The sequence below is a fragment of the Podarcis tiliguerta genome (genome assembly GCF_965153285.1).
Source record: "Podarcis tiliguerta genome assembly, chromosome: 14".
NCBI classification, from domain to species: Eukaryota; Metazoa; Chordata; class Lepidosauria; order Squamata; family Lacertidae; genus Podarcis; species Podarcis tiliguerta.
The window spans coordinates 34,461,417-34,487,822 of record NC_139547.1 but is presented as its reverse complement, the minus strand read 5'-3'; the positions used below and the strand labels follow the sequence as shown (position 1 = coordinate 34,487,822).

Below are 26,406 nucleotides of genomic sequence, written 5' to 3'. Positions count from 1 at the left end.
GTTTAGTTGGAACCTCTTTTCTTGGAACTTGAATCCATTGGTTCGAGTTCTACCCTCCAGAGCAAGTAAAAACAAGCTTGCCCCATCCTCCATTTGACAGCCCTTGAGATATTTGAAGATGGCTATCGTATTTCATCTCAATCTTGTCTTTTCCAGGCTGAACATACCCAACTCCCTCAATCGTTCATCATAAGGCTTGCTTTCAATACCCTTGATCATCTTGGTTGTCCTCTTCTGCACACGTCCCAGCTTGTCAACATCTCTCTTAAATTGTGGCACCCAGAGCTGGACACAGTACTTCAGGTGTAGTTTGACCAAGGCAGAATAGAGTGGCACTATTACTTCCCTTGATCGGGATACTACCTCTGTTGATGCAGCCTAGAATAGCATTAGCATTTTCTGCTGCTGCTGCTGCATCACACAGAGTTGACTCATGACTTTGTGGTCTACTAAGACCCCTAGATCCTTTTCACGTGTACTATTAGCAACCCAGGTGCCCCTCATCTTATATTTATGCAACTGGTACTTCTTGCCTAAGTGCAGAACTCTACATTTGTCCCTTTGAAATTCATTATGTTAGCTTGCGCCCAGTTCTCCAATCTGTTAAAGTCATTTTGAGTCCTGATTCTGTCTTCAGTGGCATTCGCTACCCTCCCAGTTTGGTATCACCTGCAAATCTGATGAGCATCCCCTCAACACCTTCATCTAAGTCATTGATAAAGATGTTGAACAACAATGGGCCCAGGAGAGAATCCTGCGGCAGAATCCTACTTTGTCACTTTTTTCCAGGACGATGAAGAACCATTAACAAGCACTTAATGGATTTGCTCAACCAGCCAGCTACAAATCCATCTAACAGTTACCTCACCCAGACCACATTTTATGAGCTTCTCTGCAAGAATATCATGGGGGACTTTGTCAAAAACCATACTGAAATCAATATACACTATGTCAAAAGACTGGCTGATATATAAATTTGTTAAACGTTTTCTCTTTTCATTACTTTAAATACTGCATCTCTGCAGTATTTACTTGAACACTTTCTGTGGGGTCTGCACATAGAAGCTTCTTAGTTTTGTTGCTTTTTGTTTTTGTACAGTTGGTCATGGTTTAGATTTTGTAATGTCGTTTTTCTCTTTTGTAAAATCTTTGATCGGTTACGCTTGTTAAGCAACTTTGTAAAAAAGGAACTGAGAGTGAAAGGGCAAATACCCTATGGCAATCAGTATCCCCAAGCTATTTCCCACCCCAGGCCTGACCCTCTTTAGCTACTGGGATTAGTTAACATGTCACATCTTCAGGGTAGCATAGCTGTAGGTCGTTCTACCTAACTGGATCACCCTGGGTTCTAGTGTTTTGAAAGAGAGAGAAAAATGACTTGTTACCTGCTTTCTCCACAACCATGCATCATTTTATACACCTTGATCATACCTCTCCCTTAACTCAACTTTTTCCAAAGTGGAACATTGTATTGTAGAATAATTTATTGTGGAATAATTCTTCTAGTCCCCTGATCATTTTGGTTGCCCCTTTCAGCACCTTTTGAGCCTTTCTCTTTTCTTTTCTTTTGGTGCAGTGACCACAACTGTGCACACAATTCCAGCTGAGATCTTGTGGTATTCATATAGACATTATTGCAATGTTACACTGGCAATTGCAGTCAGCATAATGGAATAGGAATCAGGTTTTAATTTTTTTTGTCTCCCCTTCTGTCCCGTCCCTGTCCCCCCCATTTACCTGAAGGAATGGCTTTTTATGTCATCATCACATTCTCAGCACGGAGTCTGTATGCAGAAGCAGTTTCTCTTTTTCCTCTTGTAGACCTCCCTAATTCTGAACTTCAGAATCGCGGGAAAGTGTCAGCCATATAAGACTGATGAAGCAAAACTTCCCTCTTGCTTAAGATGCTGTTGGACTCTCATGGTGTTCTGAAAGAAAGAGTGGATTCAAACCATTTCCTCTCCCCAAATCTAATACTAATCATGGGGAGAACTTCTTGGTGTTTTTCACCAAGAGAGAGGGAGAGAGAGAGAGACTCTGGAGGAAACATATTTTCTAAAGGACCTTTGAAATAGGCTAACTCTTTGGGGATACAGGGCTCGCAAACTCAACTGTGCAATTAAACTAGATTAGCACATAGATACGCAGGTATTTTGCATGCCCATCCAGATGCATCTATCACAGTTAAGTAGAAAAATCAATGTTGTATCTAATTGCATAGAATAATAGAATTGTGTTGGAAGGGATCCTGAGGATCATCTAGTTCAACCCCCTGCAATGCAGGACTTTGCAGCTGTACCATATGGGGATCAAACCTGCAACCTTGGCGTTATCAGCACTGTGCCCTAACCAACTGAGCTATCCAGGCTGTCCATATTGAAATGTAGTGCTCATCCATCCAGTTGTTTAACATGGATAGAAAGTTTCCTGCACCTCCATTAATTCTCTGTTGCCCATATGATGTTCTCCACCAAATAATAGAATCATAGATCATCCCACTCTCTCCCCTCCCAGTCTGGATTTTCTCATACCAGGGATAGTCCAAAAAGGAGAGGGTAAGGGAAAATCTGGATTAAGGGAGAGGAAAGTATGGGAAGGTGGTGATTTGAACATCATAGGGGCTATGGAGAATTAGTGGAGGTACAGAAAGCTTTCTATCAACATGAAATAACAGGATGGATGAGAGCCCTTCATTTAAGCACTTCTGGTGGTGTGGAGTTGCTTTGCTGTGGGCTTCAACTGTGTCAACAGGGTTTAGTGTTTTAGTGTGAATCCACACCACACATTCAAAGCATAATTTCCCCCCAAAAGCATCCTGAGAGCTATAGTTTGCCCCTCACAGAGTTGCATTTCTCTGCACCCTTAAGTTCCCATTCCCAAGATTCTTTGGGAGAAGCTGTGTGCTTTAAATGTGTTGCCTTGATGTGCCTGTGGGGTTCACTAAGTTCAGGGAAGGGTCAGGGGCTCAGTTGTCCAGCGTAGGCTGCAAGAGGCAGAGGTTCAATTCCCAGCATGTCCAGGTGAAGTTATGGGGCTGTGGTGGTGGAATCTGCCTGTGATTCTGGAGAGACGCTACCAGCCAGTGTTTGTGCTTGTTTATGTTTATGTATTTAAAGCATTACATTGCAGGGGGTTGCACTGGATGACCCAACTCTGATTCTATGACCTATGAAACCATGGAATTCATTCTCACAGGAGGCAGTGATGGCTACTAACTTAGATGGCTTTAAAAGAAGATTTTAGACAAATTCATGGAGGGAAGGGTTATTGGTGGCTACTAGCTGTGATGCCTATCTCCACTGTTGGAAGTGTTGTGCCTATGAATTCCAGTTGCTAGGAATTGCTAGCAGGCTTCCCACAAGCATCTGGTTGGCTGGACTAGATGGACCATTGACCTGAACTGGCAAACCCTTCTTATGTTATCATAATCAGCAGCAATACCTGAAGGAGCGTCTCCACCCCCCCCCCATTGTTCTGCCTGGACACTGAGGTCCAGCGCCGAGGGCCTTCTGCCAGTTCCCTCACTGCGAGAAATGAAGCTACAGGGAACCAGGCAGAGGACCTTCTCGGTAGTGGCACCCACCCTGTGGAACGCTCTCCCACCAGATGCCAAAGAGATAAACAACTACCTGACATTCAGAAGACATCTGAAGCCAGCCCTGTTCAGGGAAGTTTTTAATGTGTGACATTTTAATGTATTTTTAATCTTTGTTGGAAGCCGCCCAGAGTGGCTAGGGAAACCTAGCCAGATGGGCGGGGTACAAATAATAAATGATGATGATGATGATGATGATGATGATTACCCCATCTTTCCTCCCCAAAAAGCCCAGGGTGGCAAACAGATGCACAACTTTAAAAAACCCTATCTCTAGATTAAAACATTCCAAAAGCAATTACAATTACAAAGGTTCTTCCCTCCAATGATCTTGAGGTTTCCAGAAACAGTATTCTTCATCCACCAAAAGCCAGTGTCAACAGGAATGCTTAGATTCCTCCTAACTGTTAATAGTGGTTAAGGCAGGCACACCTCACTAGCGAGGGCATTCCACAACCAGGGAGCTACGACTGAAAAGGCCCTGTCAAGTTGTAGGGTCCAAGGTAGTTGGCATTAGAGAAGGCATTCTTTTAGGTACTTTTCATACAATTCTCATCACTACAAGAAGCAGTGATGGGCACCGACTTGGTTGACTTTAAAAGAAGGTTAGAAATGTTTGTGGAACGTATGGCTGTTAATGACTACAACCAGGATTAGGTGTGCGATATAAAAATAATGTTCTTATCCCTAGCTGTTGGCCATGGTGGCTGGGGGCTCATGGGATTTGGAGTCCACCAAATTGGCAAGCCCTTTTGAAGGACAATCCTGTACGCTTAGATCTTGCATTGAACTGAAAGTTCAAGAAGATGACCCCCAGGTTCCCTCCTCTCCCCACCTAAATTATATGATTCCCCAGGCACTAGTCAAACACATACTGCAAAGTTTATTGTCTGAGTGGGATTTTGGCTTGGTGAGCCAAACAGGGAGAATTTCCATAAATGAACTTTGCGGCAATTTCTCCTGGGGCAGCCTCTTTCCTTAAGGAGAATGTGTCACCCCACAGAGCTGATTGGTCCCTTAGCACCCATTACCCCTGTTCTTAAGGCATCACATGGGGTTCTGGATGAAGCTGGTTCACGTTTTTCTCTTTACAGATTTTTGGCAACTCATGTATTCAGCTCAGTTCAAATCAAATAAGTTCTCACTCATTTCTAGTGCTTGTACATCAAAAGTGCAGATATTTACACAGGCACAGAGGCTAAAGTGGGAGAGGCATTGCCCTAAAAATGCCTTAACTGAAGCAGTGTGGATGTTCCTGTTCAGGGGTTGTAGCCAGCCATATCCTCCTCTGCCTATTCCATTCCATTTTCCCTCTCTGATTTTTTGGTTTTCCCCTTTCAATTTTCTATGCTCACTGAGCATACTCAGTCCTTACTGGGCTGCACATACATCTGCAAATCTTAGCTCCATTCCCCCTTAGGCTGCTGCTATCTCCCTTGTGTGCATGTAGGGGGGTATTTTGGCTACATAGTACAGTTGCTCAGAGAACAGATGGCTGATCCATGCCATACATTCAAAACATGTGACTCCCCCCCAGAAAGTCCTGGGAACTGTAGTTTCCCCCTCACTGAGCTGCCATTCACAGCATCCCAAAACTACAATTCCCAGAATTCTTTGGTGGAAACCATATGCTATAAATGAGCATCAAATGTGCTTTCAACCCATGGTGCAGATCTGCCCTGAGTTTGCTGTTAGGAGGTACAAACAGGATGTGCAACAAAATGTTGCTGTGTGGACTGTTCCTGTTCAGCATTCTAGACATTGCCTTCCATACCATTCTCCCCAGGTTTCTGTACCCCACCCCCCATTCTGTACCCCCAACCTTAGTATATAGGGCAACCTGCAGTAGGGTTTCCCAGTAAAATCTACTTCTAGCTGTTGTCTGCAGTCTATGTCAACCATAGCAAAGCATTGCCAAACTTTTTAATAGGGCCCATTTGGACTTATTACCATTCTTATTGCAAACTTTAGAGTGATTGCTGCATTTGAAAACATTCAGTTTTAATTGCACCCAATGCTACCGGATTGTCCATTGCTAATGAGTTCAGCGTCTCTGTGCATCTCATTGTATTCCTAGAAGATGCTGGATCTTGTGGGACAATGAGTCTAGGGGCTGAGCCATGCACTGCCTCAGGGAGTGGGCAGCCCAAGGCCTTCCAGATATCATTGGGCTACACTTTCCATCGTAACCTGGCCATTGGCCATGCCATACCCTCCAACATTTCTCCAAATAAAATAATGTTTTTTATTTATATATACCCCACCCATCTGACTGGGTTGCCCCAAGCACTCTGGGTGGCTTCCAACATATATAAAAACATAACGAAACATTAAACATTAAAAAAACTTTCCTATACAGGGCTGCCTTCAGATGTCTTCCAAAGGTTGAATAGTTACTTATCTCCTTGTCTTGGGGGTTGCATAACTCCATACCCTCCAACATTTTTCCGATGGAAATAGGGATGTCCTAAGGAAAAGTGAGGCATTCCATAATCAAGTCTGCCATCTGGCTAAGGCTGATTCGAGTCCAATGACATGGAGGGCCAGAGACAGGCAATGCTTTCCCAGAGTCTTGGACTTGACAAGGGAGCATTAATAGCTTGGGATGTCCGACTGATGTGCCTTCTCTCATTGGATGCTAATGGTTAGATCAGGAGTAAAACAAGATGCCTTCCAAATATTCTGAACTACATATGGTGCAGTTTTTTAGCGTGTTGGACTTTAATCTGGGAGACCAGGGTTCAAACCCCCATTTGGCCATGACCCCACTCTACCCATGAAGCTCACTGGGTGGCCATGAGCCAGTCACTCACTCTCAGCCTAACCTACCTCTCAGGGGTTTTATGAGGATAAAATAGGGAGAACAATGTACACCAACTTGAGCTCTCTGGAGGAAAGGTTCGGTATAAATGCAATCAATCAATCAATCAATCAATCAGTTTGTGAGCCAAACTTTAGAGTAACCTTATTACAGGCAGGTTCATATAGGCAAAGATGGTTGTTCAAGTAACTTGGCCCCAAACTTTAAAGAATGACACCAACACTTTAAATCCATACTATGGGGTGTGGGGTGGAGGTGTAAGAGATAAAAGAGGACACAGAGCAGTTTTCAGTGGAGGCAGAGACAGCTGAGTTTGCGGACTCTGTGTGATAGGAATTTTATGGTCTTAGATATATGGTAATGTTCATAAGTGTACCAACCAAGCATGTACATAGATCAGCACAGGAAGGCCAACCTGGAACCATTTTGATTCCTAAACTGAGCAAATGTTTTCTCTGCAAGGTCAAACTGGAAAAGCCTCCCCATTGTCTTTTCCTTCACAAATCCTGTCTTAAGGGTATGTCTGTGTTTGAATAGGGTGTGAGCCTGTGACATGGCCCAGGAACTAAGTACCGTTTTTATCATTACAAAAGACTGGCCAGGCTACCCAGGCAATCCAATCAAATAACCTGCCAGACAGGAGATAAACAATGAGAGGAGAAAAACAACATTCAAATTTCTGTTTTAAGACCGCCTTTTCTGTGATGTAGGTGTGATGTATCTGAGGGGTAGTCTTGGGTTACACCCCTTCTGTGATGTATGTATGTTTCTGGGGATGGTCTTGATCTACAGGGTGGCAATTTCAAAAGTCTTTATAAGGCCTTGCACACCATTTTTCTGGGTTCCTCCTCTCTCCTGCGGTTGAGGGGAGCACCCTGTTGCAACAGATCAATAAAGGCCAAGCCTATAGGCTGCTGTTTTGCTCCAAGTTATCCTGGTTGGTGTCTTTGTTTTTGTCCAAGGGAGCCCTCGGATTTTTCCGTTAACATATGAAAGCTCAGGGGAAAAACTTGCTTGGAGATCTGTCCCACCCTCTCTAGAATTCTCTGAAAGTGCAGTATATTTATTTACTGATCTGTTTAAAGCACCTATACCCTACTTTTTAGCCCAGAAACAGCCAATGTGGTTCCTTCCAGTTGTTGCTGGAACCTAACTCCCATCAGCCCCTGACAGCATAACAATTGGGCTTGATTTGAAATGCAGTCCAGCGAAATATGAATCATAGAATCATAGAATCATAGAGTTGGAAGAGACCACAAGGGCCATCGAGTCCAACCCCCTGCCAAGCAGGAAACACCATCAGAGCACTCCTGACATATGGTTGTCAAGCCTCTGCTTAAAGACCTCCAAAGACGGAGACTCCACCACACTCCTTGGCAGCAAATTCCACTGTCGAACAGCTCTTACTGTCAGGAAGTTCTTCCTAATGTTTAGGTGGAATCTTCTTTCTTGTAGTTTGGATCCATTGCTCCGTGTCCGCTTCTCTGGAGCAGCAGAAAACAACCTTTCTCCCTCCTCTATGTGACATCCTTTTATATATTTGAACATGGCTATCATATCCCCCCTTAACCTCCTCTTCTCCAGGCTAAACATGCCCAGCTCCCTTAGCCGTTCCTCATAAGGCATCGTTTCCAGGCCTTTGACCATTTTGGTTGCCCTCCTCTGGACACGTTCCAGTTTGTCAGTGTCCTTCTTGAACTGTGGTGCCCAGAACTGGACACAGTACTCCAGGTGAGGTCTGACCAGAGCAGAATACAGTGGCACTATAACTTCCCTTGATCTAGATGCTATACTCCTATTGATGCAGCCCAGAATTGCATTGGCTTTTTTAGCTGCCGCGTCACACTGTTGGCTCATGTCAAGTTTGTGGTCAACCAAGACTCCTAGATCCTTTTCACATGTACTGCTCTCAAGCCAGGTGTCACCCATCTTGTATTTGTGCCTCTCATTTTTTTTGCCCAAGTGCAATACTTTACATTTCTCCCTGTTAAAATTCATCTTGTTTGTTTTGGCCCAGTTCTCTAATCTGTCAAGGTCGTTTTGAAGTGTGATCCTGTCCTCTGGGGTGTTAGCCACCCCTCCCAGTTTGGTGTCATCTGCAAATTTGATCAGGATGCCCTTGAGATGGTTAGACAGTGTTCTCGAAGCTACAAACATGAATCTGACCAAACTGCGGGAGGCAGTGGAAGACAGGAGTGCCTGGCGTGCTCTGGTCCATGGGGTCACGAAGAGTCGGACACGACTGAACGACTAAACAACAACAACACCGCCGTTCGTCTGGCCTGACTTACTAGGCTGGTACAGCTGTTGGCCTTTCCTGGCTACTAAGCTAACAGTGCGATCAGAGATCTCAAACCCCCCTACGGTCATTACTCAGCCGGGGAGCCCACAGCAACCTCCTGCCTCTTACAATCTAACCTGAGAGTTCCCTACTGGACGCTAGCGTAGCACAGTGCCAGATTGGGACTCAGAAATGACAAAGAAGGAAAGGAATCAGGTCCCCTGCTTTCTCTGCTCACAGGTCATCTCTAACAAAGATCGCCATGGCAGAGGTGCGGCTGCACCTGGGAGTTATAGTTTCAGTACAGAAGAAAAAGCACGACCTTTTCTGGGCAAAACTCTGAAGGAATAGGTCGGCATATAGACTGTAGAAGGGAAATGAAAGAAGTCACACACAACTTTTCCCTGGGCATACTCCGAAGGGTTAGGGCTGGTGGTGAGATTGAGGGGACAGAAAGGAGGAGAAGGCAAATTTTCAAGGGTTAGATTAGGAAAAAAGTAGAAAGTTTAGATTTGAAGGGAAAAGGAAGAGTTAAAGAATTTTGGTTGCTGTGGTTTAGAGAACCCAACCCATGTTTCCTACTTAATACTCACTTCCGCATGCGCTGTTACTGGTGATCCTGCAATCTCTTGACTGGTTGTTTAAGGCCAGCCTGATCAAGCGTTGCTTCCTCTGGTTAACCCCGCTGAACCTCCAGTTATTTCCAGACCCTGGGATCAATAGAGGACTGGTTATTCCTCCTGGCAAACTGCCTGGTGCACGTTGGATAACCAGTCCTTCCTCGCTTCCAGAATCCGGGTAACCAAAAGTCCCTTCGTGGTCGCCATCTATTGTAAATAAAAATATGCCCTTTTCCCTTATGGGGTATCCAAGAGCCCATATAGAGTCCTTACATAGGTTCCCTATTGGTAGGAGAAAATAACAGAGGCCAACCAGAGAATATTGAGAAGCAAAGCAGCTAGTAAGCTTGATCTTTATTGATCTGTTGCAACAGGGTGCTCCCCTCACACGCAGGAGAGGAGGAGGACCCACAAAAATGCTGTGCAAGGGCTTATAAAGACTTTTGAAATTCCCATTCTCTAGATCAAGACCACCCCCAGAAACATTATGCATACATCACAGAAGGGGTGTAACCTAAGACCACCCCTCAGATACATCCCACCTACATCACAGAAATTTAAATGTTGTTTTTCTCCTGTCAGTTTATCTCCTGTCTGGCAAGTTACTTGATTGGATTGCCTGGGGAGCCTGGCCATTCTTTTGTAGTGGTAAAATACTTATTTCCTGGGTCAGGTCACAGGCTCACACCCTATTCATATCTTAAATGTGTCCTTAAGACAGGATTTGTGAAGAAAGAGACAATGGGGAGACTTTTCCAGTTTGACCTTGCAGAGAAAACATTTGGTCAGTTTAGGAATCAAAATGGTTCCAGGTTGGTCTTCCTGTGCTGACCTATGTATGTGCGGTTATGAACATTACCATATATCTAAGACCATAAAACTCCTATCACAAGTTCAAATACTCCAGGGGTAAAAGGCTTCCCTGGAAGACCAGAACCAGATCAGTTCCCTTCACCATAGTCTAGCCCTCTGGGGTAAGAAACAAAAAGGCACTGATGAGAGAAGTAATTCCAGAGAAGAGAAGGCATTGCCAGGATTGCTAGTCAGCTAGAAAAACTCAAGTAAAAAAAAAATACTTGGAACTCTCTCCTCATTCTAGGAACAATATCTTCTTGCCATTTTTTTTTTAAGCTTTAATGACAGTGAGCCCAAACTAAACCCTACTTAAATGGCCTCGGATGCTGAAGGGAGTGAGTGATGCAATGTTGAGGGATTTTGGATTCCTATAGTTCCCTTCCATGAGATGTACCTTTAACTCCCCCACCCCAAATCCAAAAATATACCAAATTGTCATGCAGAGGTAAATGAGGCTTCCATGAAAAGCGTTCTGCATAAGGAAGGCACTGCTGAATATTTGGAACAGACATCTTGAGTTCAGTCACCTTGTTCTGTTACCAAGAGATGATGGAGAAGGAAACAAAAAGAGAATTAAAGGCATCAAACATGTATGTAAGTGTTGTTTATCGTTGTTGGTTGGTCATAATGTATTCCTAGTTCAAAGTTTTGTTTGTGAAATAATGATTGTTTGGGTGTATTTATCTGAGAGCAGTGGTTTAAGAAAAATGTCTTCCTTCAGGGACCCTTTTGTCCTGTTGATGTTGTCAATGAACCCCCGAAATCCTGCTAAGAAACCTCTGCACAATTCAGAGGACCCTGGAGAATATGTTTAAGGGCTGGAGAGGGCAAATATTATGCTTGTAGGAGCTTCCTATTTTTTTCCTTTTTGCTAGAAATTCACCAACTGGTTCAAAAGTGCTTCAAGTCACTCAGAAATTAACACTTGCCTGGGAATCTACAGTGCATCTACATGGGAAGAGCCGTGGCTCAGAGATAAGAGCATCTGCCTTGCATGCAAAAGTCTCAAGTTCAACCCCCAGCATCTCCAGATAGAGCTTGGAATGTTTCCAGCATGAAATTCTGGAGAGACATTGCCAGTCAGTGTGGACAGTACAGACCTGATGGACCAGTAATTATAAGGCAGCATCCCATGTACCTTCTATCTGCTCAGCTGCTCAGCTCAGGCATTCCTTCACAGATGTGGTTTCGGAAGAGGGTTGGTTGTGGATTTGCAAATGTGGGTTAGAAACTAAGACAGCTAGCCGTGAACAAGCCATCTTCAGGGGTGCTATTTCCCCACTACTAATCTTCAGATTGTGAAGAACCATTAATTAGCTTCCAGTGTACCCCAAAATTTGCTGTTTGAAAACCACTGCCTTTAAGAAAATGTGTTTCAGGAGGGAATTACAGATGCTCTATAACACTACCGTTCCATTGTCTAAGCAGATGGATGATCGGGAAACAAGAAAAGACAGTTTAATTTTGTTCTCTATATGCCAGATATCACATTATGTACCAACAATTTACAACTGATCCCACCTTGCCAGGAGCCCACCTATTCCCAATACTAGAGATACAGAGACCAAGTAAATATACTTGGGGACCAAGTAAATGGGGACCAAGTAAATATATTTGTTCCTGCTTGCAAATCTTTCCAATGATGGTATTCTTTTATCCCTGAACCCAACAAATGTGTGCTGATGTCATCGTAACAACATCTGAAAACTTTCATGCCCAAAGGGTTTATATTTCAGCTCAGGGGTACTGCATGCTGTGAACCAAATAACTTACGATCAAATGAAATGTTATCTTAGCTGCATCTCTCTCTCTCTCTCTCTCTCTCTCTCTCTCTCTCTCTCTCTCTCTGTGTGTGTGTGTGTGATTGTGTGTGTGTGTGCTGGCAAAAATGCCAGCAAAAAGATGGGTGGTCCAGATCTGTGGAATTCTGGCTGTTTCACAATTTTCATTTGCTGGAAAAACACACCAGCCCTTAGCTCCTATCTGGGTGTATCTTTTCTCTTGTTTACGGTGGCGAAATATCTTTGCAGTCTTCTTCAGCCACTGACTTTGTTTTTATCTCCCTGGCTTAGGGTGTTGTTTGGGTTGCAGCCTTAACTGATCATTTCACACTCATCAGCACCATTACGAGATTCCTTTAGTGTACACCCTGAGTACAGATGCACACTCACTTCTGCTCTCAAAGGTCAAGCTAAAAATTATTATTTGTTTAGAGCATTTGTATCCCGTTCCTCAGCCAAAAAGGCTTCCAGATTGGCTTCCAGACAGTCAATTCAGACAAGACAGTCTCGGCTTGCAAGCTTACTACAGTCACACAAGGGATAAAAACAGGGAGGGACGAACAGGTGGGAAAATCAAACTCAACACCAATTCTTAAAACAGTCGCTCTTGGAATGACCAGCCGGCACACTTCAGGTGTAGGAAGCGTCTGATGTGTGAATGTTACAGAAATGTGTGCACAATTTTTAAATAAATAAATAAGCACCTCTAAGAGGCTGCTAGTTTGACTGGAGTGGTAATGATGAAGTACGGGGTCTTCCAGAATTTTCCCAGGTAGTGGACTGAGTAAAACATTGAACATAGGAAGCTGATTTATACTGAATTAGGCTATTGGTCCACCTAGTATTGTCTTCCCTGACTAGCAGCATTTCTTCAGGGTTTCAGGCAGGGGGATCTCTCCCAGACTTACTTGGCGGTGCCAAGGATTGAACCAGGGTATCAGCTGCCAGTCAGTGTAGACGATGCTGAGCTAGATGGAGCAATGATAGGTCCAACGAAGCAGCTTCTTATGTTCTTCTGGAATATCTAAGCTTGATCCTATGGGAAATGTGACTTCTCCCTTCTTGCTTTTTAAGGTAGGTACTTGTGACCAGAATGGAAAGTAGGAACCTCACTATTTTCACCGAGTTCATCCTCCTTGGATTTCTGGGCCACCCCCAACTGGAGATCTTCCTTTTTGTGCTTGTGTCCGTGATGTACACAGTGACCCTCTTTGGAAACATCTCCATATTGACTTTGACTTGTTTGGATTCTCGCCTCCACACTCCAATGTACTTCTTCCTCAGCAACCTGGCCTTCTTGAACATCTGCTACACATCTGCAGTGGTCCCCAAGATGCTGGCCAACTTCTTAGTGGCCAGGAAGACCATCTCGTACCAGCTGTGCGCTGCGCAAGTGTACATCACGCTCTTCCTGGGGGCGGCCGAGTGCCTTCTCCTCCTGGTGATGGCATTCGACCGGTATGTTGCCATCTGCAACCCTCTGCATTACACGATGGCAATGAATAAGGGCACCTGCCTCGCTCTGGCCATCGGGGCCTGGCTTGGCAGCTTCCTCATGTCTGTGGTCCCTTCCTTGACCATGAAGCAGTCTCTGTGCAATTCCGTCATTGACCACCTGTTCTGTGAAGTTCCTGTCCTCCTCCAGCTGGCTTGTCCCAGCGACGACACATCCCTCAATGAGACCATGATGGTGGCAGGGAGCACGTTCACCTTGCTCATGCCGTTTGTCTTAATCCTGCTGTCCTATGTCCGCATCATCTTCGCCATCCTCCAAATCTCCTCCACGGATGGGAAGCGGAAGGCCTTCTCCACATGCTCGGCTCACATCACCGTGGTGACCATCTACTACGGGAGTGGGATGTTCATGTACATGAGGCCCAAGGCCAGCTACTCAGCTGAGAAGGACAAGCTGATCTCTCTCTTCTACTCGGTCATCAACCCCATGCTGAATCCCATCATCTACAGTCTGAGGAACAACGATGTCAAGGAGGCCCTCCTGAAACTGCTGAGGAGAACCAAAGCACCTTGAGCAAGAAGACAGGGGTGGAGCATCTCAGAACCCTGGGACCAAATGTGGCCCTCCAGCTCTGTCTGGCCCTTCAGACTCTCCCCAAACCATGCCCTCTCCCTGTCCCCAGATCATACCCCTACTTCACACCCTCCTTGAGTATTTTAGCCTGGCTGGAACGCACCCTTGAATTCTGATGGTGCCTCTTGCATGCCTGGATGGAGGATAGAGAGAGACATGTGTGTAGAAACTAGCCTGCTCCAGAGGCTAGGATTCGAACCAATGGCTTCAAGTTACAAGAAAGGAGAATCCGACTAAACATCAGGAAGAACTTTCTGACAGTAAGAGCTGTTCAACAGTGGAGTGGACTCCCTCAAGAGGTGGTGGACTCTCCTTCCTTGGAGGTTTTTAAGCAGAGGTTGGATGGCCATCTGTCTAGGATGCTTTAGTTGAGATTCCTGCATTGCAGGGGGTTGGACTAGATGACCCTCAGGATACCTTCCAATTCTATGATTCTATGAAGCGGCGCAACACAGCTTCCCATGTGCCTTTGGAGGATATGGAACTCTTGTGTGAAGCCTATTTTGTCATGCTGTTTTATTGTCTTATTTTACTAATTAGCTAGCATCCCTGAAACATAACTTTAATAAGTAGCTACAGTAATTGGTAGCATGATTTTGGCGTTCCTTCCTTCCTTCTTTCTTTCCTGGCACTTTTACAACTTCTCATTGAGGAACCTCCGTGGCTGCAATCATATCAGACACTCACCTGCTGGGAGTAACTCCTCTGGGTGATCCGGATGCTGAGGGTAAGGTGGTAGCAACTGGGGAGAAGGCCTACATTAGGAGAAAGGAACCTTTATGATGGGAGGTTTTGCTTCTGCACATGAGTTTGGCAAACCGCTCTGAGCTGAAGCATTCCATCCTCACCCACCTCACCCACCCTAGAATGTTCAGTTCACATTGAGTTCATGAAACATCGTACCCTGACCTGTTCTTAATGCATGGTTGACCACATCTATGAATGCAATGGTTATGCCCTTTTAAGTTTTGCTATATCAATCACTAGTAATAGTTTAATAAGGAGGTTTTCATACCTGTCCAATTCTGTGTTCCCTTTCCCAACCTTTAATCTATTGTGATTAATGCCTATATGCTACCCTTGCATATGATTTGTGTTAACCAATCAGCAACAAGCACATATGTGGCAATGCTGTAATATTCAATAAAAGGGACTCTCTGAGACATGCTCGAGAGATGCCTCCCATATGACACTTGTCACTCGTCTGTCGTTTATTTCAACCCAACACCTTTATTCAGGTGAGGGCCACATTGCCTTCTGGGGGCGCATGTTGGTGGTGGGCAGAGCAATAAATTTAACTTTGACCTTTGCACGGAAACAGTTGTTGGATTTTTTTAAAAAATCATTTTTATTAATTTTCCAAATTATTACAAATTAAACCAAATTTATTTAATACAATTTCTTAAAATCAGGTTTCCCGCTCCTGTTTCAAACATATGATCATCATCATTATTTCCGTCCATTGCTGCAACATTTCTTATTTAGAGTCCAGTTGACATCCTTCACTTGCCGTTAAACAATTATTCCAGCAGGCTGCTCTTTTTCACCTTACAAACAGCACCTCGGTTATGTACAGTCACAGTTGCTGGATTTTTCGCTCTGTTGCAAAGCTTAGTAAACCCCTTTTGTGAGTTCAAAAGTGTTGTTTGAGTTCTTCTCCTCTTCTTCATCTTTTATAAAATGCACCATATTGTTTTAACTCATATTCTGGTAGAATTTGCTTTTTCCTTCCCCAACAGATTTTATTAAAGTTTGAAAGAAAATTCAAAAGTTAGTATGAGATATCAAACAGTTTTAGTAGAAACTGTATGCAGATATTTAACAGGTCTGTGATGGCATAATAAAATTTGATGGATTAATGGTAAAATGAGTGTTTTAGAGAAAACAGAAATTTAAACATGCAATCTTAGAATTGTTATATTAGCATGTTGGTCATAAGAGAAAAGATTCTTCTGAGGGCTGGGGACAACTTGCCATCTGATCCCAACTTTACCTGGAATGAGAGACAGGAAGAAAAGGGGTTACACTCAGCAAGGCTGCCAAAATGTTCCTCATCCCAATTTATCTGCAGAACCTAGAGATTCAGATTACTTGGACCACATGCACTCCATACATTTAAAGTACTACAATGCCAACTTAAACAGTCACGGCTCCTGCCCCCCCCCCAATATATTCTGGGATCTATAGCTGGTTCAAGATTCTGAGAGTAAGGACACCTACCAAGCTCTGTTTGAAACCGGCAGTAAGTATCTGGGTTTCGAATTGTGCAGGCAATGTAGACTTCTGGGGCCTCCCCATCACCGTTGCAGCTGGAAAGCTTTTGCAGAATGCCAATAAGGGACTGTGTCAGCTCCGGATCATATACCACATCTGCTTGGAAAAGGTGCATTCAAAAAACAGACACACAAAGAAAATGAAGAAAGCAGGAAGTACATGGGGGGAAATCTGGGAGAAAGCTATTGGATAGAGTCTTTACTGGCTGGCGGGCTAAATTTTTATCTCCTCAACCCCTGGGCCCCCCAACTTTGAGAGGTGGGCAGGGTCATCCACCTGTCAGTCTCCTGGTGTCATAGTGACATCAGAGGATGAAGCTGTCTAAAACCCCAAATGGTCAGACCCTGGAGTCCAGTTCTGGGCACCACCATTTTTAAGAAAGATATTGACAATGTGTGTGGAGGAGGGCAACTGAGATGATCTACGTGTTTGGAAACTAAGCACTATGTTGTTGATTATATAAATAGTATGGGGATTAAAAAATTAACTGCCTGGTCTTGCTGGAGGCACCACACTGAAGCCGCTTGTAAAAAAACCCACCTCTGCTTTACCGCAAGGCGATAACCATTAAGTTGTGGCAAAAACAGCAGAGTTCCACAAATACAGTCTTTGAGGTAATATGCTCCAGAGATCTTCAGGACTCTCAATGTAAAAAACAGGATCCAGGGGTTAATGGGTAGCCAATGCAGATCCCTGAGGACTGGCAAGATTTGCACCCGATAAGGGCAGTGGCATTTTGCACCAGCTACAGCCTCCAGACTAGTCATAAGGGAAGCCCCACCCACAGCACAATACAGTAGTCTAAACCAGGCATAGGCAAACTTGGCCCTCCAGATGTTTTGGGACTACAACTCCCATCATCCCTAGCTAACAGGACCAGTGGTCAGGGGTGATGGGAGTTGGAGTCCCAAAACATCTGGAGGGCCAAGTTTGCCTATGCCTGGTCTAAACATAACACTTGCATTCAGCGTACTGTACCTGCAGCAATGACGACGTCAGGGCTCTGAAGTTCTGCCAGCCGTTCTTTTGTAACTAGGTTCCAGTCAAGCTCTGCTACGTTTATTTCAGGGCCCTGGATTCTAGGAAGCTGAGCCTCACAGGTCTTTTGTTTTGCCACGCCATGACCGCGAGTTCCAGGCGGCAGAAACAGGCCGTTCAAGCGGATATTCTCCGACAGCTGTTGAAGAACACATTCGTGGTGATCGCTGAACGTGTACGTCCTGGGACGGCAAGCTTTGGAAATTGCAATGCCCGTCAGTCCGGTTCCACTTCCTAGTTCCAAAACACTCCTAAAAAAGAGAACAGCAGCAAATCATGTTAAAGATGACGAGGATATGAGCAATAAATGTAGGAAGCTAAAGGTTTCAGGGAGGTAGCTAAGCTGAAAGCAGGTTTTCCATACATTCAGATCCCACATTTTCACATCATTTTTGGGTTTCAAGCATCTTTGGAGCAAAATATACAACACACACACATATACAGTTTTTTTATATATATAAACCTTGGGACGTATCCAATGCACTTATGCAAGGACTTTTGTGTGCACAACAGAACTCCACTCTTTTTCTCTCCCTGTTTTCCCCTTCACCCTCCCTGAATTTGCTTTGGGGGGGGGGATTAGGGGACTTGAGAAGCGGGTGATGAGGGAGGGAGCGAAAGCCCTGTTGCACAGCCGAAAGTCCTTGCACTGAAAGAACAACTGCATTGAATATTACACTTTTTTTGGTTGACCACGCCTATCCAGACATGTACATTTTTACGTGGATTTAAAATGTAATTTTATCTAATAACATACATTTTAAAAAATGCTTTGATTTTGGGGAAAAAACGTTAGGCTAGCTTCTTTTTGAAGTCCAATTTCATCAGCCATTTTAATGGATATTTTATATTTTAGGTATTTATTACATTTACATTCCACCTTTTCTCTAAGGAGCTCACGGTGGTTCTTTTTCTCCAGATTTTATCCTCACAGCGACCCTGTGAGGTAGGTTAGGCTGAGAAAATGACCGGCCTAAGAAAACTCCTTAAAGGCTTTGACATTTTAATTGATATATAAATCCTGTTAAATAAAAATAAATAAATATACCGCCAAATTTATTTATTTAAGTCTAATCATAAATTTATTAATATATCAATCTATCTAGACATGCACACACCACCTTTCCTTATCAGTTCCAAGGTGGTTGACAAGATATAGTAAAACAGCATTAGAAGAAGAAGAAGAAGAAGAAGAAGAGGAGTTTGGATTTGATATCCCGCCTTTCACTCCCTTCAAGGAGTCTCAAAGCAGCTAACATTCTCCTTTCCCTTCCTCCCCCACAACAAACACTCTGTGAGGTGAGTGGGGCTGAGAGACTTCAGAGAAGTGTGACTGGCCCAAGGTCACCCAGCAGCTGCATGTGGAGGAGCGGAGACGCAAACCCAGTTCCCCAGATTATGAGACTACCGCTCTTAACCACTACACCACACTGGCTCTCAGTGTAGAAACAACAATGACATTGTTGTAGAACATTGTTGTAGAAACAACCATGACTCAGAATGTCAATACCACCGTGGGGAAAAAATGGCAATACCACCGACGGCAAAACTAAACTGCCGTCTGGTTTGCATTCCAACAGCTCCTCACAAACCTCTGCATGGATCCCAAGGCTAAGCCCTGACCAGCACTGGGGTCTGCCTATGACCGAGCGCAACAAGAAATAGCTACCTGTTGCAAAAAACTGCAGGATTCTCCAGCGCCCATTCAGCCAGGAAAAGACCAGCATCCCACGTGACAAGGCCTGTGGTTCCCCGTGAAATAATTGCTACGCTCTCACAAAGTGTAATGGCATCTCCAGAGGGCTACCAAAAAAGAAAAGAGAGCAATACACCATAATATTTTAAGAAAACACTTAAATACCTGAGCACTCCAAATCATTTCCCCATGTAAAATGCACAGAAAACAGTAGATCTAACAGAAAGGTAACACATATAGAGTTCTGCCCTGATGGTTGCAATTCATCCCCAATTATTCTTATTGTATAATTATGCAATAGTCTTATAAAGGTTGCATAATCTTAGAAGGGGGGTTGACTGTTACTATCATGAAGGAACCCCACACCTCTGACTTTGCCACTACTCCACAGGCTAAGATCTGGCAGTCCTGGTTTCAAATCCCCACTCAGTCATGCAGCTCACTGGTTGCTGTTGGGCCAATTGCTGTCTCTCACCCTAACCAACCTCACAGGGTTGTTGTGAGCACAATGGGGGAGGAACCACATATTTCACCCAGAGCACTTTGGAGGAAAAGAGGGATATCAATGCAAATCCATAAAGAAAGGTCACCCACAGTACACACAGAATAAAGACATTCTTATTTACCAGTAAATAGCTTTTATGACACTGTGTGGTTTCTTCAGTGTTTAAGACATCCCCAATCGCTTCGTACAGCTGTTCCAGAGGTTCAGCACCCATAGACTCATGCTGCATGGAAAAAAGAAAGAACCAGAAGTCCAGTGATCTTTGAATATCACACAGGCGGCAAACACAGTCGTGGGTTCATGTTGAAATTGCAGAGTGCAGCCGTTCTGGCTTCCAGCTGTCCCGTTCCATCCTCCCTCCCACACCTCACCTGGGCACCAGCATTCCATGTATACTGAGCATGCTCAGTCCTCATTGAGCTGTTTTGGGGAGGTTCCAAGCCTCCCACCCCCAGTGAGGGTTCTTTCCAATAATAATAATAATAATAATAATAATAATAATAATACATTTTATTTATATCCCGCCCTCCCCAGCCGAAGCCAGGCTCAGGGTGGCTAACAACAACAAAATAATACAACATTCCAAAATCATTTCATTATAAAATTAATTCAAATCAAATTGATGGCAACCATTGGGCTAGAGTTCTGTGGAGATTGCCAAAGGAGGGAGTCAGGCTGTGCTATGTCTTGCAGGCCTAACCTCTCTGTGGCCTCGGACGTTCAAGATATTTTTGTTTGAAGACCGTAAGTTCCTCTGTGGGACATACCAGGAGAGGCAGTCCCGTAGGTACGAGGGTCCTAGGCCATATAGGGCTTTCCTACAAGTCACATAACCCAAATAGTCCAGTATCTTGCCCTCACACCGGCCAACTGGGTGCCTATGGGAAACTGACAGGCAGGAAGCATTTTTGGCTGAAGAGTGGGTATAAAACTCTGCAAATAAAATAAAAAAAATATAGGATCAACTAGTTCCAATCAGCAGTCCGGCAGCTGCATTTAAAACCAGCTGAAGTTTCTGTACTGTCTTCAAGGGGCAGACCCACGAAGAGTGCCTTAGAGTGGTTTAATCTCCAGGTGATGATACCATGAAGGACTGAACTATCAGATATTCAATGGTATAAGCCATATTACTATCATATTTTTACCTTCTTAATAAGCTCTGATAAGAAGCATCTTCTATACTTCACTGAGAGAGGGTACTTCAAGCACAGCGGGTGAAAAACAGTCTGAAACAAATAAACGCAAAAGCCGATAAATGCAATACACTGAAATAACTGTGTGTGTCCCAGGCCAAAGTAGGGGTAGCCAACCCGCTGCCTCTCCTGATGTTGTTGGCTCCAACTCCTATCAGCCGCAGATAGCTAATGGTCAGGGGTGATGGGAGTTGTAGTCGTAGAGGAGTTGGCTACCCTTGGGCCAAAGTAACACACACAACTATATGTTACAAAACATGTTGGAAAAGTGATGATGTAATCATTGTAATTTAAAGCAACAGGGAAACCTCTTTGGACTTATAATTGGAAGAATTTAGCTGGCCAGCTAACGCTATTATATTATCCAACCAGTTCAGCTTCTTCTTCTATTAGAGTCTAAACCTCATAGATGCAGGATAACAGGCCCGGAACAGACCCATGGATATAATCCAGGCAGCCCCCCCTCCCCCACCAACCTACACTATTATAATAGGTGGAAGTTTGGGTGACTGACTGCTGCCTCACAGCATGGATTCACTGCCCACTGAAAGGAAGCGTTTCAGCAAAATGATAATTTTGGACCCCCTTTTCCACCCAACATGCTTATTTCCCATGTTGTTTTACAGAGAAAAACCCTCAAACGTTAAATTCCCCACCTGTTTTCTGGTGGCACAGTCTTTGAAAGGCTCTGCCGCATGCCTTTTTCTGAAGATGTGGATCAGTGTGAAGATGCACTGTTGCTTGCAATATGAAACTGGTCACCCCTCCTCCCAAAGCCCCCGAAACAAAACCCAAAGAGAAAAACTCATCACTAGAAAAAGTGGTAGAGTGTCTGTGAGGGGCCAGATTCACCCGCAGCTGCCCTACCACCTCAGTTTCTTCACAGTATCTAATTGCATATGGAGCATGAAGTATATTCAGTTATCCATAGATGTTTACCTTCTGTAAAACAGTCAGCAGTGGCGAGGAGTCTTCTGAATTCTTTAGTATCTGTTCAAGATCCTAGATGACAAGAAACATAAATGATCAGGTAAGGTGTGTGAGGAGGGAGCAGCAAAAAGGTATTGTGGCACCCCAACTATGAATTTTATTATGGCGTAAGCTTTTGCAGACTAGAAAGTGGGTTAAGACTTTGTATAAGTTATGGACACAGTTGGACAACTTTTGAGAACTGTCCCTCTGCAAGTGTGTATGTGTGTGTGCCTTTTGCACACGCTGCCTTTTGCATACGGCGAATCTAGCCACTGGAATCTGCTCCACTTCCATCTGCAAAGCCCCAACCTTTCATTTGCATAGCTCTGTCTTAGATACCACTTCTTGGTTACACTGCTTGGAATGTTTGGAAGTTGCTTCATGGAACATAGGATGTTGCCTTACAATGAGTCAGACCATTGGTCCATCTTACACTGACTGGCAGTGGCCCTCCAGGGTTTCAGGCAGGGAATCGTTCTCAGCCCTACCTGGGATTGAACCTGGGACCTTCTGCATGCAAAGCAGAAGCTCTGCCACCGAGCTATGGCCTCTTGCTACCCAAAGCAGCTAGGAAATAATGGAACACGACAGGAAAGGCAAATGTAGCAATTAGCAGAGTGATATTTAATTCTATTTATTGTGTGCATTTGTAACAACAGTTGCTGCAATGCTGCTTTTCTGATCTACGCTGGAAATATTCTCTGGTGGTTTCAGTTGCTGAAATTAAACTCTTTTGTTGTTGCTGCTGCTTTAAATTACCAAATGCTGTTAACAGATGAATGAAAGCATCAGGCAAAGAACTTTCTGGGAAAGAAGAAATCGCCCACATTTAATTTTACTTTGAGGGGAGAAATAACTTTATTAAAAAACTAAATTAAAGCAACACACTCTGCTACTAGCATACCGCACAAGAAATGCAGAGCTCCGTGCAGGCATAAGGGGCTAGTGGAATTTCTCAGCTGATGCAACACTGCATTTTGTTGGTTAAGGTTTTTCCTTTTTAAAAGAGTGAGATTGCAGGTTCAATCTGCAGCAGTTTGGCTGGTAGAGACTCCTTGCCTGAACTCCTGGAGAGCCTCTGCCAGTAAGCGCAGACAATATTGAGCTAGATGGACCAATGGCGACTACCTCAGTTCCTAGGATGCAAATCTGTGTCACGGGCCTGTGGCTCAAGTCTTTTTAAGTACCAAGTAAAGGCCGTGAACGGGATGCGGGTGGTGCTGTGGGTTAAACCACAGAGCCTAGGACTTGCCGATCAGAAGGTCGGCGGTTCGAATCCCTGCAACGGGGTGAGCTCCCGTTGCTCAGTCCCTGCTCCTGCCAACCTAGCAGTTTGAAAGCACGTCAAAGTGCAAGTAGATAAATAGGTACCACTCCAGCGGGAAGGTAAACGGCGTTTCTGTGCGCTGCTCTGGTTCGCCAGAAGCGGCTTAGTCATGCTGGCCACATGACCCGGAAGCTGTACGCCGGCTCCCTCGGCCAATAAAGTGAGATGAGCGCCGCAACCCCAGAGTTGGACACGACTGGACCTAATGGTCAGGGGTCCCTTTACCTTTAATGGCCCTGAACAGCACAATCTCATGCATTTTTACTTAGAAGGAAGGCCCACTGTGTTCAATGGGTCTTATCTTTAGAGATGGTAGGTCCTCCCTAACTGGAAGTCTTCAAGGAGTGTCAATCTGCTAACTATTGGGGATGTGCCAGCTGTACATTTCCAGCATGGAGCAAGTGGGTGGATTGCATTCAATACCCCCTCCAACACCAGGCTTCTCAGTGCAGGGACCCCTGGAGCGTTTTAAAGAAGTAGCGGTTGTGTTCAAGGTGGTCAGGAGCTACTTTTGGCAGCTATTTTCATATCTGCTTATTTAGTGATAAAATAATACAGTGGTAAGCTGTCACATTCAATATTGCTGAGATGAGCTTGATGCAAATCAAATGAACGCTTGAACGAAGAAAGAATTTTTAGACCCGATCATTGATCAAAAGCGACAAGGATGCTTACAGAACATTCATCAGCCTTAAATACGAGTCCTTTTTGTTTGTTGCCTGGTTATCCTAAAGAGGTGGGAGAAACCAGCAGTCCTCCCCCACACGGGTCAAACGCAGGAGCAGCTCTAGCACCCTCTGCCTCCCACTTCTGAGGTTCTTATGTTTAGGATTCCAGCTTAAAGGAGGGTCTGAGAGTATCACGTACTGCTTCACAAAGAATGAGTTGAGCAAGCTATAAGTGGCTGAGCACCTGCTTTTCATGCAGAAGATCCCAGGTCCAAGCCACAGCATCCCTAGTTAGGGTTGGGAAAGGTTCCTGGTCTGAAGAATCATAGAATTGTAAAGTTGGAAGGGAACACGAGGGTCATCTAGCCCAACTCCCTGCAATGCAAGAATTTTTTGCCCAACACAGAGCTCAAACCCACGACCCTGAGATTAAGAGTCTTGTGCTCTACTGACTGAGCTACTCTCACCCCGGAGTCCCCAGAGAGCCACTGACACACAGGGTAGGCAAATACTGAGCTTGATGGACTAATGGTCTTAACTGCCTTATACAAAGTCAGAACATTAGTCCATCAAACTCCGTGCTGTCTACCCTGACTGGCAGGGGCTCTCCAGGAACTGTTCAGATCAGGAATCTTTCACACCACTAACTGGAGATGCTGGAGGTTGACCTGAGATTTTTCTAGCTCTTCAAATGCAAAAGTTTTTGCATTGGATTTGGCTGCAACTCAACCACCGTTGAGTTCATGTCCAGGTTAATTAAACCCCTGGGTAGACGGTCCAATTATGGATTAAGAATAGCTTTTCCATTTTAAGCCTTTCTTCCAGGAGCGGATTAGGTAGTGTATCTCACAAAACGGGAGAGACGCCAAGGCAGGTCACGCTCAGGTTAACCTAGGATCGAACGGGCACATAATCTATTTGTCAAAAAATTTCCTGCCTGACCTTCAACTAAAGTTCCGGGTGGACAATTTATAATAAAGTGCAAAATGAAACTATCTGCAAAGTAGGTGTAAAGCTACAGCTATGCAAAGGTCACCACCACCAGTAGCCACATAGCAGTACGGAGAGTCTTGTTGACAACTGCAGGTGGGGAGAGATTTGCTTGCAGGCATCCCAACCAGGGGATCTCTTCGGCCATTGTAAGAATAGAATGCTGGACCAGGCAGGCCACATAAGTACAGTTGTACCTTGGGTTAAGAGCTTAATTTGTTCTGGAGATTCGTTCTTAACCTGAAACTGTTCTTAACCTGAGGTACCACTTTAGCTAATGGGGTCTCCTGCTGCCCCTGCACGATTTCTGTTCTCATCCTGAAGCAAAGTTCTTAACCCGAGGTACTATTTCTGGGTTAGCGGAGTCTGTAACCTGAAGTGTCTGTAACCTGAAGCGTCTGTAGCCCGAGGTACCACTGTATCTACTCTCTGATGCATTTAAATTCGGTGGCTACCAGCCATGATGGTTGCAACTTCCCGTATCAGGGACAGTATGTATCTGAATAGCAGCAGAGTGTGCTCTTGTATACAGGGATTCTGGGATTCTGATTGGCCATTGTGAGAATAGGATGCTGGGCTAAAGAGGCCTTTGGCTTGATTCAGCAGTCAGGCTCTTAGCAGCAGATGCTGGCTTGGATTAAACTGTGGCCGGGGAAAACTACTCTGTACATGCTCTCGGCCGTTGCTCTTTTTCTTTTTTTTAAAAAACCACTTCTGCCCACGCGGCGGAATTCTTATTTCAGCCGGTAGCAGACCAAAGGCTCCGTCTAAGGCTTTTCTCCTAATGCAAAGGACTGCTCCTCTGTCCCCCAACAAAGCCCCTCTGCCGCCCCCCGAACAGAACCAGACTCCTCCGTTCCCATCCTTAGCCGATGGGGCTAACTCGCCCAGTCCCCTGCTTCCGCGCGAGGCACGCTCAGGCCAGCCCCCGACCGCGCGTCCTTCGCTCCGCCTCCTCACCTCCCAGGGCAAATCGCGCAGCCGCTTCCCGGCGAGGAAGTCGCGCTGGAAGCGGAGCGCCACGCTCTCTTCGGGGGCTTCTCTCGGCTCGCACGCGGCGTGCTCCTGCCGGGGCTGTTGCTCCTCCATCGGCGGCGGCCGCTCCTCCTCCTCCCGCTCCTCCTCCGTGCGCGCCGGCGGGCGGGCTTCGTAGCCGCGCCTCCTGGGCTCCGGAGCCCGGCCTTCCGGAACAGGGGGAGGATCGCCGGGCAACCCCGGTTGTGGGCTGGCTGGGTGTCTAAAGCGGCGTGTAAAACTCCCCAGGTTTATGTTTTAGTTCCAGGTTTTTTTTCCCTTTTGCGAGCGGCTAGTAAATAGGGAAGAGAGTGTTTTGGGGCATGCGCAGAGTGGCATTTCGTAAATAATAATAATAGTTATACTTGGGCGGTGCAGACTACCCATTTCCAAAGTGTCAAATGTTTATGCACGTGTAGTCTCGGGTGTCAGACCTCTACCCCAAAAGGTGTGCCCCAGCCCTTCTAACCCTGGGGGAGGCAGACACGAACCCTCTGTACATTATTTTGACAGGTATATGCATTTTATGCACCCCCACCCACCCAATATGTGCATATGGTTCATTGGACAACTGCATTGCAAAAATCAAAGAAGTGTGAGTTTCATAGGCTTGCCATGTTTTGGTTCTCTTATTGCATTGGGTAGTGAAGATTAGGCAGGTTTGATGTGAAATGTGAACTAATGAGA

The 26,406-nt window shown here is 45.0% G+C and overlaps 2 protein-coding genes across 3 annotated transcripts; one reads left to right on the top strand and one right to left on the bottom strand.

Annotated features, from left to right (window-relative positions):
• Positions 1–12,974: 12,974 nt before the first annotated feature.
• LOC310664725 (olfactory receptor 2K2-like) lies at positions 12,975–14,592 on the top strand. Its single transcript, XM_083414263.1, has one exon. The coding sequence runs from the start codon at positions 13,047–13,049 to the stop codon at positions 13,980–13,982; it is 936 nt and encodes a 311-aa protein (XP_083270389.1). The 5' UTR covers positions 12,975–13,046; the 3' UTR covers positions 13,983–14,592.
• A 779-nt stretch (positions 14,593–15,371) lies between these two features.
• Positions 15,372–26,043, bottom strand: EEF2KMT (eukaryotic elongation factor 2 lysine methyltransferase). Of its 2 annotated transcripts, XM_083414260.1 has the most exons (8): positions 25,666–26,042; positions 21,688–21,750; positions 20,701–20,781; positions 19,677–19,778; positions 19,024–19,157; positions 17,295–17,605; positions 16,263–16,412; positions 15,372–16,035 (listed from the first exon to the last, which is right to left on the bottom strand). In XM_083414260.1, the coding sequence occupies exons 1-8, from the start codon at positions 25,792–25,794 to the stop codon at positions 15,935–15,937; spliced, it is 1,071 nt and encodes a 356-aa protein (XP_083270386.1). In that variant the 5' UTR covers positions 25,795–26,042; the 3' UTR covers positions 15,372–15,934. The 2 variants fall into 2 exon arrangements, with proteins under 2 accessions (XP_083270386.1, XP_083270387.1); XM_083414261.1 differs by lacking the exon at positions 20,701–20,781 and having other exon boundaries at positions 25,666–26,043.
• Between the last annotated feature and the right edge of the window lie 363 nt (positions 26,044–26,406).